General features: G+C 35.7%; 1 protein-coding gene across 2 annotated transcripts in view; it reads right to left on the reverse strand.

The window, feature by feature from the left end:
- Positions 1–5,508: 5,508 nt before the first annotated feature.
- The window catches only part of LOC145979036 (uncharacterized), a 72,972-nt gene continuing 60,963 nt past the window's right edge, over positions 5,509–17,517 (reverse strand). The window contains exons 6-7 of one of the 2 annotated variants that reach the window (XM_083112123.1): positions 15,688–15,945; positions 11,661–11,751 (exon numbers count right to left, since the gene is read on the reverse strand). In XM_083112123.1, the coding sequence (XP_082968249.1) occupies positions 15,731–15,945 (215 nt within the window). In that variant the 3' untranslated portion in view covers positions 11,661–11,751; positions 15,688–15,730. Of the gene's footprint in view, positions 11,752–15,687; positions 15,946–17,517 lie in introns of both variants that reach the window. The other variant, XM_083112124.1, reaches the window with a different exon arrangement.

A 17,517-nucleotide genomic window follows, 5' to 3' on the forward strand; every position in this document is an offset into this window, starting at 1 on the left:
AACTATAGTGGAATTTGGAGGAAGGTTCGGAATTAATTTTTCTTCAAACCACTGCTTAAAAACAGCACCAGTCATTTCATTGTGGTAATCGGTAGATGTGCTTTTCGATTTTGCTCTGAAAATCAATTTGCAATCGGGAAGGAAGCCGGTGTTTGCAGAGACAACATGGCAAACAATAAGATGCCCCCTTTCCTACAGGAACTTTTAGGCCACCCGTACCATCGTTCATTTGCCAATATGTTTTTCGTGTGTGATTCTGGTTAACCCACGTTTCATCGAGGTAGAAAACAGGTGATTTTCCTTCTTGTTTGATGCAATGCATCTTTCGCAACAATGCAGCTCTCGCAGCTACGATGTCCGTCCTTTCCATTAACATCTTCCGTCCATCATTGCAATTTCTATATTTAAACCCCATGCTCTTTAGAATACGCAGCATAGACCATCGGCTTCCAACAAATTTACATTGCGCCTTCATTTTCTTTGAGAGTTTCAATGATGTAGGAAATTCACCATTTCTGTACATGTTCAAAACTTCCCTGCGTAATATGCTCTCATCGAAATCATCAATATCGGTAACAGGCTTTTCGCGGCGAGGACTTTTGCCTGGTGATCGAAATACAGCACTCCCACTTGCAGGAACAGATTTTTTTTCCCCCTCCCTCACAATTCTCTGCACTGAACGCAAACCTACCCCGCACGCAACGGCAGTCCTTTCTTGAGGTCTGGCAACATGGCACTCAGCTTCGCCCTCCACAATCGTTTTCTGCTCGGCCTCGATTTTAAAGTAATTGTACACGTTGTACACGATCTCACGTGCTTGCTTGTGTAAAACACAATGCTTCATATTCTCAGCTTCCATTGTGCACACAGATATGCCAAATATTGCTACTGCAATAGCCACAACCAAAACAGTAAATCACAGCGTTCAAAAGTCCGCGCGCGGAAAGACAGTTGCAGATTCGACCGTACTGGCTCCAAGTCAGCGTTGCCAGCCTCGCACGGGAAACAAACGCTGCTCACTGAATTTATTCTGTAGGCTACTGGAAAGGGTAGTAGAATTTCACGCTTATCAGACATTTTATTATTTGCATTTGTAGTAATAATAACAAAATAAGGAATAATAACACCAAACACTTATTTCGCTGTTATAGTTCTGTTTACCAGAAAATATTTAGATCGAAATGAATTCTTGGACTGTTACACGTATATTATTTTCTAATAAGTGCTGTAACTTTCCAGTTCATCGTTGTACGGTTGTACTTTCCATTTTTAATTCAATACATTACAGAATTACTGGGAACGATTTCTTTGGTTAGCGTTCTTATTACGCGTATGGATGACTATGGCAATAGGTATGGCAATAACACTAGAGTGCGCGTCAAATCTCCTGCATATGACCTTGAACGACTGAACAGCACCAGCGAATCACGGACGTGCAGCGTTGCCTAGTTCAGAAGCTGTTTCACCTCGCTACTAAATCGTGTACCTGGCGCTCGGATATAAATAGATTATTTCAAGTGTCAGTAGTTCAACAGATGGAAAGATAATGAATTCGCGAGTATGTACGAAAAACAAGCGTGATTGTAGCTTATACCGTTCCCTCTGTAGAAGCAATGTTATTATAAACGTATTTGCATTGTATCCTTTTTGCTCTCCCTTCGTTCCTGTTGCATTCTGAAACTTTCCGATTAGCTAAGGGAACAGGGCACGTTCGTTCCCAGTGATGGCAGAAGAAGTTGACGAAGAGGATACCGTCATTGTTCGTTTTTTTTTTTTCATGTGTTTAGTGGGTGTGTGCAGCATGTCGTTGAGTAAACCAAGTGGTAGTGATGGCGAGAGAAGAGGGAAAAATACAGTGTTGTACGAAGCCAGGCACGACAGGTGATTTTTCAGGTGTACATTTTTTTTTTTAAAAAAAAAAGTGTTCGAGTGACGAACAAAGAAGTAAAATTGACTTTAAGAAGTGCCAGGCTCTAACAGCTCAAGCGTGTGGTGTGAATCAAGCTACCGTTTCTCGGATATGTTCGGGGGCAAAACAATGTGGATCGGGGCCTGCTCCAATGTTTCAATAACCTAGACTAGAAAGCACATTAATATACAGAAAAGAACGACAAATTTAGATGACTTTGAAAAAAGACGTAGTTCGTAGAACAGTCTTTGAAATTTACGATCGTGGCGAATTTTCTACTACCAAAAAGATAACGTACTCTTTACGGGACAAAATATCTTACAAAGGCTCTACAACTTCCACCTTGAGAATATTGAAAGAATTATGCAGTCCCTAATCAGGTATGTTCTTTTCTCCCATTATGTTTATTATATGTTATATTATCTAATGTTCCGTGCTCTCCGTGACAAGGCGTTTCGCTCGACCACGCTGTCTCTTTCCGTGTGAGATTTCGACATGGCACCGCTGCAGTGCGCTGCTATTGGCTATCGCCATATGCAGGAGATTTGACGCGCACTATAATGTAATACAGATACATTGTTATTGTTACCCATATTGATATAGTAATTTTACATATATAATAATATGTACAACTATAACTCAAACATAACTGTATGACATGATGGTTGCCGTTATAAAACATTGCATAAGATCGTGGTGGCTTGACCCCAATCTATTCAGTAAAAAAAGGTAAACGTAAAGTGTTCCCCTGTGCTTAGCACCACGCCATGAAGGCGTATAGGGGTGTGGGGGTAACACCCCACACTTTCTTCATTCGGTTGTGAGTGGGGGTGATGTGATCAGCATCACGCCCCTGACCGCCTTTACCCCCCAGGTACCCATGTTCGACACTGGGTGGGCGCCGGGACCGCTTCCAACGTTAGAAAAGTTCTATTCAGTATCAACTTTAAATATTTTGTTTTTTGATTTTATGTTTACAGTCCACTTTATGCACAGTAAGACTAATCGGGACTGAACCTACAGTTTAAAGTGGGTTCCGAACCACTGTGTCATGAACCTCAACCGGGTATCGAACCTGGGACCACTTGATTGCAAGGCAACGATGCTACCACTCTGCCATGGGGGAGGCCCTTTAGATATCGTGTTTGCCTCACGGACCAGATAAAAGGCAAAACGTTCTCTGGAATTATCTCTGCAGGTTTTCACGCACTTTACTTTCCGTCCCAATTACCCACACCTTTTCCTATTTCGATACAAACAGCTGTCCCTTGCCTCACCGACAATGTAGACTTTGAATTTGCACTATTTATTTGTTTGGAATGAGTTGCAAGGGAATAGGTACATAATGCTTGGAATGCTGTCCCTAGTTGTGGTGGTTACATTTTACGGATGGTTTCAGTACTTATAGCTAGGGTTGGCAACGCTGCCTTTCCTTGCTATTGCGCACCCACTTTCCACCTGCCTTCCCAGATGCTCTCAAGTCTAGCTATACCAAAGAAACATCCCGCAGCTATCTGCAATGTTAGAGCAAACATCTAACGAATTACGGGAATTATGATAATAAATAACGATCTATTTTCCAGTAAGTACAACTATCATCCTAGGGGCTTCTTTTGATTATCCATGTGGTTGTTTCAAGGTTTTTTTTATGCAGTAGTATTGCAAAAGTAGCGAAGTAGAGCACATGAATAGCATAGCAAGCTACTTTTTGGTAAATGTAGCTGTAGCTAAATTACATTTTTGGACGAGTAGTAGCAGCTGTAGCGAAGCTACTTTTAAAATGTAGCGTTCTGATCATTGGTATAGAGTATAGTGTCTGTCAGGGTGCAATTCGCGATTAAAATTAACCGATATGCCATCTGGTGGGATTTCCAGGAAGTACTCTAAGTAAGATATGTTGTGTTGAAGACGTTTAAAGCATGGGGAATATGCGAGAGAGTAAGGTCTACTGTTCAGGTTTGTTTTGCTCTAAATCGTTTTATGGGTCAGAACAAATTAAAAGTTTTCATGCGTTTCCACCCCCATGGAATCAAGAAAATGAAATTTGTTAATAAATCAGCGAAAACGTAATTGACAGAACATTGATATGGGGGATATAACACTGTAATACGGCAAGGAAATTACGAAGAATGCATGAGTCTGCTTAATTTTTTTTTCGAGAGATAAATATATAAATTTCCATGAAAGTAAAGTTTTAAATTGTACTTTATAAATAAAGCTTTTTTTTTTTTCGAAAAATCATGAAGCGTCTTACCCAATACGTCCATGTAATACCGGAACAGGTGCAAGTCGATTAAGAGAGATGATGAAAATAGTTTGAGAATGAATTAATGCCAAATGTAACCAGAAAGAAAAGTGGACCTGCTAATGTTACTATTTCATTCAGTACGATGTCCTTTTTCAGAGAGTATAGCCTGGTCATGAAATCGTGAATATTATTATTAAACCAGTCTTTCTCTTTCGAGAAAGAACTGCAACGATATGTTCGCAATTTTCTCCTGTCCCAGCTTTTCAAGTACAGGCTAATTTCAATTCCTTTATTTTCAAATAATTTCCGAGAACTCCAGTTACAACATGACGTGCAGATGATACAGCACTGCTTTGGACAACCAGTGCGTATACATAGTTTCGTCTGCATTTTCCGTGTTATTTTTGCCTATCATAATTAAATGCTTCGTTCTCAGTACAGCTTCACGTTTGTTAGAGTACCTGGAATTCACATCGCATTCGCAATAATTAAAATTAATGCGTAATTTAAACGTTTTCTACCATACCAGTCATGACAACACGCTGCTACTTTGTACTACTGATGAATGTAAACAAAGATTTATCCTACTTAGAGCGGCCATATTGGAAGCGATACTAGCGCTCAGGTGGTAATTTTAATCGCGAATAGCATATAGAAGAGAATCGCAATCACTCTTGTTAGTTCTAGTGTTCCACCATGCCATGGTCCCAGTATCAGGAAGCAAAGGCAAATTCCAATCATCATTTTGCTTGCTGCTTAGATTTGTGCAGATCAGAAATGGTATTTTGCCATGCTTATTTATAGTATTTCATATTATTTTGAACAGAATATTGAAGTGCACGTCAATAAAGTGGAACAGGATATGATATTTTCTGTATTAATTTTAAAGGCATACCAGCTGTAACAAATTCTGTCTCCTTTTCCTGTCACTTCAGGCTAATCATGATGATGGATGCCTTATGACAGATATCTGACAATATCAACTAGTATCAGTACAGATTTAATCACTGATACTTTACCAGGGTGAATATCTTGTGGGAGGTTTGCAAATACCACACAACACTTTTGTGGAATTTCAATATCCTAGATATAATCCGAAATAATTAATTTTCATTAATTACATGGCAATACCGAGTGACTAAACTGGATTTCATGACTAAATGACAACTATTTTAATATTCTGATTATTCAGTATATAAACATTTGAATATTCTTAAGCAAATTTGAAATGTTTCCAGTGCTCAAGTATCAGTGGTGGGAATTGGTAAGAACATCAACATTAGGTCCAGTATGGGTTCAACCATAATAATGAACTTAAAATAAAAACAGCTTTTTGCCAATCTACTAATTTTTATGTAAAAGATTATTCGTATTTGTACATGATAAAACTAAACTACAAATTCCAATGTCAACTTGTCTTGTTCTCTTTCTAGTTACAAAATGTTCTATAAATGTCTACATAAAATGTTAACATAAATTTAAAGATTAATAAAAATGTTAGCTCTCTTACATCCATAAAAAATAAATAAAAATGAAGTTATTATACAATACACATTTAAGTAGCACAGGATAAACAAATGACTAAATATTCACTTACAAAAGGCATACAAATAAAAACCAGTAATACAAAATATACTTCTAGGTAGTTCTGTACCATAGGCACACTCATACATAGGTTAATAACATGGAGCCCATACATGTTTCCTTTAAATAAAAAGAAATTGGAAGCAGGTTTCACATAAGTCAATCTACAATGTATGTCTTGAAGTTACTGAAGTTCTAAAACAGCCTGCTAACGTACCGAAGTAGCAAGTTGCATCAATTGGAGTTCTCTAGTGGAGAGGCTGTACGTTTCATTATTCAGCGCCAACAATTACTTTGTAATGTTTTAACATACTGATATAATTATAAATGTCTTCCAGTCTATAATCCTGGCAAGCACATGACCACCTCCAATTTCCTTGAGTTTCCCAGATTTTTGAACAAAATTCTTTGACTTTTCCATGATCTTTTCAGTCCTAACTAGAGGCCAAATTTTAGGCAAAATGCCTATTTGTTTCCGATGCTGGTAGATAAAAATTGAACACAAAAGTACACCGATCCGAAGGTTCTTAACATTCTGAACAATACTTTGTTGCCTATTTCACTTTACGCTGCCTTTTTCAAACATTTTTGCCTCTTTTGTCATTCCGACAAGGCATTATGTTGCCTTTTTTGCCTATTTCACCTTACGCTGCCTTTTTCAAAGATTTTTGCCTCTTTTTGTCTTTCCGACAAGGCATTTTTTAAAATTATATTTATCTTCTTCTATTTGATTTCGTTTTTCAATAACCCTTGTTATTCAAATTATTATTTGTAAATACATTTTTAAAGATTTAAGAAGAATTTAAGTCCTTCTCTTCAATTTTTAATGCCTCCTCTTCAATTTTCACTGCCTCTTTCTGAAACTTGACTGCCTTTCTTTCAATTTTTCGTTGCCTTTTGCCTGCCATTTTTAATACTTTTCAGTGCCTGAACATCCGGGCTCTAGTCCTAACAGATTTGCCTGACTTTTTCAAGTCAGTGAAAAATCTGAGTGTATAATGAGTTCTCTTCATGTGGAACAAAAATGTGTGAAAATGTTTCGCCAGGACTTGTCAAATGTTGAAAATAGTATTATTTGTCACTAACAGACAAATACGTTAAGTAATTGATCGATCTGGTTTATTTCACTTCACGTTTCTGCCACTTTTGGCTAATCGCGAAGATGATATGAGTGATGATACGATGAAATTGATGAAGAGATAATCACAAAGAACACCCATGCCCAGGCCAATATGGGACCCCTAGCATCATAGCGTGCTGCACTAACCACTCCACCACGGAGGCTGGCAAACTCGTTAAGTGGTGCAAGCAATTTGCAGTGGACCAACTTCTTTAAGATACAAACCAACATTGAAAAATGTTCAAGAGTTCAGGTTATTTATTCAAATTATCACATTAATGTCTGTAAGATAGGAAAGTGAATTACTCAAAAACACAGCATGAAAATCCTTACTGAAAATTTGCACATTATCACATTTGTGCAATGCTTACTGCAGCTGATCAGAAGTCATCGCTACAAACAATGTACTGTATTTAAGATAGGTAAGGTAAAGTTCCCCTTGTACATGTAGGAGTTGAGGGGGCCCTTGGGTGACCATTTATTTGAGGTTGGGTGAACCCGAGAGCAGCTTTATATGGGCAAAAGGTCAGAAATTTTTCGATCTTAGATCAGCCACCCAGGCAATTGAATCCAGATCTCCCATATGGTGGAAGAAAACAATATATTTAGTTTGGCAAATATGATTCATGCAGAGTAAAATTTGTTAATATCTACACCACTACAAATTATGTGCAAATAGACGTAAACAAATGTACAGAAAATAATTGTTGTACATTATTATTTTAATGTACATTATATTTGTCAAACGTTTATATCAATATGCTTTATGTCAAGTAATAATATCTTTGTCAAAAGTTTATATCAAGATGCTTTAGATTAAGTAATAATAGAGATAATTTATTTTATTAGTAAATATGTTACCTAAGTTCAGCATATTTTAAGCAATAAAACTAAACTAACAGTTCATACTGGTTGGAAATTACTAAATCATAGGTGTGAGGCCAAAATATCTCCAGATATATTGCATGTCAGATATCTGGTCTTTCTATTGCAGTCTGAACTTGCAGATTTGTATTGTTTTTTGTTCCTAGAATTTGTGACTGTTTTTACAAATGATAAGGTTAAAAGAATCATATCAGCCTAAACAAATTTCCACTTATTTCTTTAATCCTCTTTAATTAATAAGAATAATCTAAATGATACATATTTAAATTTTCAAACCATGGGAACTGGAAATTAAAAATTTCAGTGACCATTTTTTAGTCTTGCCTTTGTCATAAACCAAATTCAACAATAATGTTAAAAAAAAAATCTTTTGTGAGAATCTTGCTGCTATGTGAGAGAAGAGAATGATTATATCCCACATTGGCAGAATGAAGCATCACAAGTTTTCAATCTTGTCTGGCATGCATAAATTGGCCAGCCACCTTCACAAATCTACCGTAGTAATAAGTTGACTGAAATTTTTCCCAGATCAATGAATATGACCGATCTGCACACATTCTCCTGGGTGTTTTGGCATTTCACCAACACTGGTGATTGGGCAGATCTATGTTAGTCCATCCATTATAGAGACAATGGCAAAGACCTTCAAGTTTTAAAGAATTAAATTAAAGAGCACCTCACTATTAATTTTTCCTTTAGATCACCAAACATACGATACCAGTTGAGAATTAATTGAGAATTAGCTACAAGAGAATTCACATACTTATATTAATATGTTGCAGCTGATAATACAATTATGTTACATTTCAATCCTGTTTCACAAAGAAATTTGATTTCATGAACATAGAGAGACTGGTTAACTGAAACTAAATTATTGGATATTCTGGCATTAAATATAATTAAAATGATACAAAAGTAATTGTAAATTAACAATACATACTACACAATGAATACCAATAAAAATGTAAAGTACACAACCAATTGGAAGTGCTTTAGATTCTAGAATCCACATTTTGAAAATAAACAAAAGTATAAATAGTAATATTGGCCAATTGTGCTACAAATTAATCAAAAAAACTTCCTTTGCATCAATCACTCTCGCAGACTAAAATTAACATAGACCTTTTATATACTGCATGTCAATGATATAAATGTATATGCAATATATACAATAATAAACTATGATGTGTACAGAAACACTATGTATTGGAAAGAGCTTGAACAAACATCTGAACTCGGACTTTACAACATGCTTCTACTTACAACCAAGATCATTGAAATCAATAACTTAATGGTATGATACAATGCCGATTCATGCTCACTACACATACAAAAAACAACCAACAAAGAAAGATACAAAAGCTAACATAGGATTTACTTCATTTCAAGATGCAACATTAATATGTTTTCGTTACCACTACCACTTAAGCATGCAATCCTACTAACAAAGGTGGTGGTAGTTGGAATATGAAAAAAGAATATTTCATGTGCATTGAGGTAACATTAAAAACACCTGATAAGTTTTGGACACACTGGTTGTGTCAGGATTAGACAAGCATCCACAAAGTACAGGCCATTTGATTTAGCTTGAGCTCTGGCCTTCAGCTACGCAGAAGCCTGCCGTCAGCACGACGATGTGGGAGTTCAACTGAGATCAGAGTTGCTAACCTCCTTAACAATTACCAATATCCATAATCTGACTTCAGAGCTTATTGGTAGGGATGTTCGGTACTTACTGGTGTCTGCATTTAGTTTGTTTTTTTTTCTTAAACCGACAGTTTGAGAAGGTGATAGTTCAAAGAAAAGAATGACTGAAGATTCTTTGTGTCCGTGAAATCCCCATTGATTAAGCCCCTCAGTGAAAGAGGCATTCTCCCTCTCCTCCTCTTCCTCTCTACCGCAAGCAATGTGATTGTTGACCTGTCTTGCTTAGGGTGTTTTTATTCAATGGAAGCTGAGGTGAAAACTGGAAAGAATATTGGAAAAAGCAAAGTGATTCACAGTCAGAGTAGAGAAAATATCTCAAAATGCTCAAGTTTATGAAGAAACAAGCTGACGGTGGTCTTGTGTTGAATGTTGAACAAGTGCAAAAGCATGTTTCCGTGGTTACCGGTGTGTCAGTAAGTACTTTTCTTGAAACGAAAATGATTGCAACAAAGTAACTGGGAAGGGATTAGTAATGCCTAACAAACCACGCAGAAGAAATAAATTTAAAGTGGTGTGTACCAATTTGACAAATGTGTTATTCGTAGCACAACTGACGAATTTCATGATCACGAAGGACAGCATGCTACTTTAGATATGTAAGTATGTTTTTAATGACACAAGAGCATATAGCCTTTACCAGTTTCATGTCTACTAGAATTGTAACTTCAGTGAATTGCAACACTACTCCTACGAGTCACGTGACGTCTTCTGCAGACAATAAACATTTCCCACTTTGTGCACGCCAGAGCTCAGGCTAAACCAAATGCGCTGTAAACAAAGAGAAGCGTGATGAATCCACACCAGCACCTATTCATTCATAAATGATGATGCCAATCACTAATGGGTGGCACAACGTTATGTTCTCTTTATATCAGAATCCAAAACAGAGATTTCATCTGGTAAGAAAGTTGGTATGGCGGTGTTTGTATATGAAGATGAAGATGTTCCGCATGATGATGGAATGGACACCAGTGCAGTGTACAAACAGCAAGATGGTCTTATCTCATTCGTTCAAAATATTAACGTATGTAGGAGAAACAATTAACTTCTCCTTTAATTCTTTATTCATTTCCAGTTTTCACTTGTAAAAATTTGCAAATTAATCTAATATGCATTCTTCAAATGTAGAGCTTTCAAAGCACAACTCTTTTCGAGTGTATTCAGCATTCTGCTTCGAAAGTGGACTTGATGTCTGCTTGCAATGTTTGAGTTTTTGTTTTTTAAGTCCACTTTATGTACAGATAGGCTAATTGGGACTGGACTTTGTTTAAAGTGGGATCTGAACAAGGTATGCCTCCACAGGATATCGAACCTGGAACCACTTGATTGATTATAAGTTACCACTATGCCATCGTGTACATTTTATTTAAAAAATATATATGTATATATGTTTTGAATTATTGGACATAATTTATAACTGTCACCAAACCATATATTACAAAAAAGTTTAACAGATGTATAATTTTAGAAATTGCCAAACTGGAATTAAACCACATTGTATTTACTTCTTAGAATCTCAACTTTAGCAGAACTAAAAGAATATTAAATCAATTTCTTGCTCACTAAGGGTGCAAGATAAATATGTAACACACTTAATTCCAATCTTCACATTCACACACACAAAAAATCTAATAATACAGAAAGTAAAAATAAAAAAAATTGCAGTTACATTCTACAAAAAATTTATGAATACAAAATAATAGTCTTTTGAGGAAAATTAAGCAGCAATGGTAAGATTTAAAAAAAAAATTAACATAAAAGAATTAAATAAACCAACTTCCATTGAAGATATCACTGAATTTCAATGTATTACTGATGCTGCATCAAAAATAATAAAATAATGGGCTCCATGTGATAACATTTTACAGAAATATTTTATATATAAATATAAATTACATGCATTAATTCAAATACTCTTGCAACTATTCAGTCTTGTAAGATCACATATTTATGCACACACCAATATATAGTTATATACATGATATGTCATGTTTCGTTATTATCACTTATCTTCATCATTGCATATTTATATTATCACTTATCCAAATATAAATCATTTTATGCTTAAGGAGATGACAAAACTTATCCATTAAACTATGTTCTGTACCGACCCCTGCTGTTTATGATACATATACACATGAGCACCTAAGCTGTATTTATTTTTGAACACCTTTCCGCAGTATCCACACATTTCCTGTGTACAAACAGCACTGTGCCTGATCTTCAGATGTTTCTGTAGATTTGACTTATTTGATATTATTTTGTGACACAGAGGACATGGTCGGCATTGAAAGCGATCTGAAAAAAAAAAGGAAATTGAGGCGTAAGACACCGGCCTAATTATAATAATGTGTTACACAGTGTTCTTTTTTTAAAAATTTAAAGTTAGGTTTCCCAATGAAGTAGTAATATCTAAAGCATCATCAACTTGCAAAGTTGATATATTTGAGAGAAGAAAAGTGTCTGTACTGCATTTTGTAATATGGATATTATATTCTAAACAGTCTGCTATAGAAGCCTTTTTTGGCTCGTGCGTGAAAAGTACCATTCAAGGCTAGATGCCGCCACATGCTCTGTGCTCAGAAATGCATATCCTTACCAGTAAAGGTGTTACCAAAGACTAAAAATCAATCACAAGAAAACATAATTCTTATCAACATTTTTATAAGTGCCACATTTGCTGTAGTATAAGATGCACTTTTTTTTCTTTAAAAATAGGTCTGAAAAACAGTCTTACACACCGATACTCGGTTATTTATTACTACCTCCTTTTCTAGAAATTTTCTCATGGGATGCTGTGAAAACTGAGACACTGGTTAAATCATTTACGAGTAATGCACTGGATGGTACAGAGGACAATTTGTTGTATGTGGACTCAGATTATGACTTACTAGAGGTTTCCAGCAACTCTTCATTAGCTCTGGAGATATGTCTGGATTTTGACAAAGAAGTTTGAAATGTATTCTTTCCTACTTAAATTATGTAAGTTATCTGTTTAAAGTAGACCTACAAATTACTTTACATTTGAAATACTGTAAATTAATTATAACATTCAATGATGAAGATTTTTCCTAAAGCAAATACAGAAATCCAAAGTGCTGGTTTATTTTTCAACTGGGTCTGAATAAAAATAACTGTTTTAAAGTGTTTACAAGTAACTAGTGTTTATAGCCTTGTAACAATTTTTATAGGTGAGAATATGCACTAAAGTTTTCTTCACAACCAATCATACTGCTTCATGCAAGCATTTCAATATTTGAATGCTTTGCCCATGAAGCTATTATGTGTGCTATCAATCTTGTTCTTTCAAATAAAGGAAGATATTGAATTAATTAGAACTTTTACACACCATATTTGTCATAAAAAATAAATTTGGGAACTGTTGTTTCTCAACTGATCAAGACAGTCACAGCACGATATAGATAACAACCTTCTTTTGTTGTGATACCTCTCTTTGGAAATGTTTGCAAAATGCACACAACTTTTAAATTTATTACTATGCAGTTGTGTAGCATGTTTGAAATTTTTGGCATTTTAGTACAAACATAATAGATTAAGATATAGGCTGGTGGCAAGATGGCTGAACATGGAATTGTGGTATGCCCAAAGCTTTAATTTTTCTGAATTGCAAAACCAATGAGTGCAAAGTCGTTGAATTGAGGAAAATTATATCCCACCTTACCCTACCTCATCCAAAAATATAACCGCACAAATGATTAAAATATGCAATTTGGGCTGGGAATGGAGGGGGAGGTAAAACACATGGAATTTCCAACACTGCTTTTAGAATTTCCTTATGTTGTATAAAGTACATTTCAAAACTGTTTGCCACAATTGAGTTTCTTTCTTAGCTTTTATTTTAAGCCAACTTTATGCACAAATACACTAATCGGCACTGGACCTACACTTTAAAGTAGGATGTGAACCACTATGTGTCTTCACCTAGTATTGAACCCAGGACGTTTTGCTTACAAGGTTACCGCTATGCCACTGGAGAGGCCCTTGTTACAATTGAGTTACTTCTTAAAATATGAGGGGTAATCAGAAGTTTGTCGCAGAATGTTTTGGAGATCAGGAAATCAAATTCATCTCTTCCGAAACTTGTCAGTTTTAAATGAACATATTGCACTTTGGATAGAACATACAACTACACAGAAAACTTCCAGCATCCAAAAGTATATTATTTGTTGCAAAATGGTGATGTCACTCTGGTTTCATCTTGAGGAACAAGCAAGAGCCATAAAGAAATGTCTGACCAGAAGAAGAGAGAGGTTTTGCCAGTCAGAGATCTGTAAACAGCAACCTTTAAGGGGAATATTACAGACCATGGGCTGGAGGAGGGGAGCATCAATCTATAGCTATATGGAAGGAGGATTTTATATGATATGAGGTCTATAATATGATATTACTGAGGGCCCTCAGTGGCCAAGTACGTTAAGTATGTTTAATGTGCAACTTTTCAGGTGGCAAACATCTTAGGATTATCTTTCAAACATAGTACGGTACAATATGACTGCATCTAGTGCAATATCAATTTATCCAGAGAGGATAGGATTGAGCATTTTCCTCGACCCAAAGCCTGCAAAATTGTATTACTAAAATAAATTAGTTTCCTTAACCTCACCTACATAAGGTCCAACCTACCAGGTGGCAAACAACTTACGTTATGATAAGTAAGTCTTAAAATGAGAGCAGTGAGTGCAATATCAGTTCATCCTCAGACAGAACCGAAAAAATTATTGAAAAAGTGTGAAAACTGATTCTATATTATTCATGAATGACCATCGGAACAAGAAGTTGATATCCATTCATGCAATTCTGTCTGGCAATATGAAATTTGAGACACGTCACCGTGTAGTTTGTCCCACCACAGCTGACGACGGATCAAATCACCAAATCATGCACTGCTTGTTATGCACAAATTCTTCACTGAGAAAAGCATTCCTGTCATCATCCAACTGCCATAGCCTCCAGATCTTGTTCCAAGTGACTCTTGGCTGTTCCCTACTCTGAAAATGGGTCTCAAGGGGTCATGTTTCGCAACCATGGAGGACATGGAGGCCATCAAATCAAACGTGACAGCCAAATTCTGAAATATTCCAAAATACGGCTTCTGCCAGCACTTCCAACAACAGCAGGATCAACAACGATGGAGCAAGTGCGTGTGTGCGCAAAGGTTCTACTATGAAGGTGATTAGGTAAGCATTGCTATATGTCCTATCATTACTGTGCTATACCACAATTCCGGAAACCTTTTCACTGTCCCTTGTAATAATGAGCATCAACATTTTTTATGTAAGTGCCAAGAAGTACAGATATACTATCTCGAGAAGCTTTTTGGGAGGGGGAATTAATATCAGTTTATGCATTCTGGCAATAAATATTAAATGAAATTCTACCAAAGTAAATTATAATTAAATATTTTGCATATATTGAAAGTAATGTACTTTCATTATGAACACAGTATAAATGCCACAAAATATTAGCCAAGTCTTATGGTGTTTAGTTGATTTACTTTCCTATTTTCAAAATTACACTCTTTTATTCTAAGTTGTTTTTCTGAGTTACAATTAATATAGTTATAACTATTTAACTTATAATATGAGTTGCAAAGGTTTACATAATCACCATCTAGCATAAAACCTTAAGATTTAAAAGTGAACATATATTTAATGTAGTATTGTATTTCATTAATTTAAATAATATACTTGTATAAAAATTGATATGTATAAGTTTTCATGGTGGATGCGGTAAACGCGGTTTAAATATTACTTACGTCAAATTTTGTATTTCCACGTTGCACAATTGGATGGTTATTTCCGATTAATTTTGAAGGCTCATTTGCCTTCATTCACTAAGGGTACGGCATCTCTACTCCAGACGTTGCACCCTTAGTGAATGAAAGCAGTGAGCCTTCGAAAGTAATTGGAAATAACCATCCAATTGTGCAACGTGGAAATATGAAATTTAACGTAAGTAATGTATAAGATTATTTTCATTAAATTACACAAACTTTATGTGATTAGTAAAAATTAATAATAGTTACTGTTCCACAAGATGAAAATAAAATCTAAACTCATAATACTTAAGTTATTTCTACCCTGTCAAGAAAATGGCAAAATGCACTCACGGAATGAGGGTTATTTAGCCAAGAAATGGATGACCTGTTTTTTTTCTTTCCCAAAAGCAAACTTAATGTGTCAAAGATTTGGAAATTATCAATAAGCAACTTACATGCATGAAATGTTCACTTTTAGAAACATTCTCATTTTCCTTCTCAGTAGTGTAAATTATGCTTTTCCCACATATGTTGCTTGTAGCTTTCTCGAAACTCAAAAGATCTTGGACAAAGATGGCAGCACAGCCTATTGGTCAAATCTGAATGCATTAGCCGCACATGGTATTTCAATGAGGACTGGTTTGTATATTTCTGCCCACAGTGAGGGCAATTCCCACACTGGGCCACATGAGGTGTCACTTTAGGCTTCTGACCTGCAATATGGGAGCAAGAATGCCTTATTTTTCGATTTATAATTTATATATATTTTATATGTATCCCTTTGCTTTATCATATTATAACTATTTTCATTCTTTGTCACGTGATTCAAAAGTAGTTGTTTTTTTCCTGTACCTTATGAAGAATATATTAAATTCAACATTAGACACCTAAACTTTAATTTTATGTTTTCGTAGAATGCATGTTGGTATATTTGAGACTGCCAAAATCCTTGAGGAACATTCATGGATATTTCAGCATTTCATACAGGTGGTTTTGTTAATTGGCACACACTTGTCATCAATGAGCAAGTGTGAATCTGCACTCTGATGTTTCAAGAGCACAGGGACATCTATGCCCGCTGTTTAAGGAAATGCACCAAGACTGTCGGAGCACATATGGAATTTTAGAATTTAAGAGTAAACTTTAAAATTATGTCATATAAACCTCAAGGGATTAAGCACAATTGATTAGCAAATAAAGAAGTTATAATCATTTAAAAATAAGTAGTGATTTAATAGATAGCCTGTGGTGACAAGGGAGGAAAGCAGAACACTAAAAAAATACACAAAATAACTTACTTCAGGAATATCATGTCCCTATTTTCAGGATGAACAAGAAAAGAATTGTTGTCCAGGCAATTGGCCAGAATATTTGACCTTCTTAACAAAGTGCTGCTTTCTTGTGTGTTTAATTTGCCTTATATGCAAGTGGAACAGGTAGTCTACTATTAGTTTCCTTTTCAATGCTAATAAAAAGATTCTTCGCAACAGTCCCTCCCCTGAATGACATGTCAACACATCATGTCTCATTGATGCTACATTCTGGTGTTCTAGGTCAGAGACTGCAACTATTGCTTTCAAGTATTTCACCAATGTCCTCACCAAACTAAAATTTTGGGACTCCCACGGGGATCAAACATAGAACCTCCTTTTCTATACAGTGTGACCATACAATAATGGTTGGGTTATATAAACAGTCATGGTCTGTATATGTCTGTTGGAATAACTCGTGACAGAAACTTAAAATTAGCATTTAAATTAAGAACCTTCCTTGGTAGTTTCTTCACCAAGATTCTTTACTTTTCCGTGGAGTTCAATGTGAGTTGATTTGGTTGCCCCACAAACATTGAGACAATACTGTACTCCAGTTCTTGCTGTTAGTGGCTGAGAACATCTACTGTGACAAACAAAACAGCTTCAGAGATGCTTTGTTTCCAATGTTTCATATATATTTCTGGTCTTGGGAGAGTACACTTGTTGATTCACACAGTCTCATAGATAAAAGCCAAAAGGGACAAGACTCGGGTTGCAAACTGATGGTGTGGGAGGGGGGAGGGATGCCAAAGATTCTTGTTTATAGATCCAAGCTTCCCTGGAAACAAGGGTGAACTTTCGTCCTGCCAGGGAATGAGTTGTTAATTTTGTTCCTACCATGATTTGTTTCTATGACTGTTTATATGGGTACAATTATTTTTATGTTTAAACTCATGTGTACAAATTAAGTAAGGATAATGTCATAGCTAATTATTTCTCTGGTAGGATTGCAAATTGTCAAAATAAGAAGAA

The sequence above is a fragment of the Lepisma saccharinum genome, chromosome 1 (genome assembly GCF_977018435.1).
Source record: "Lepisma saccharinum chromosome 1, izLepSacc3.1, whole genome shotgun sequence".
Taxonomy (NCBI): Eukaryota; Metazoa; Arthropoda; class Insecta; order Zygentoma; family Lepismatidae; genus Lepisma; species Lepisma saccharinum.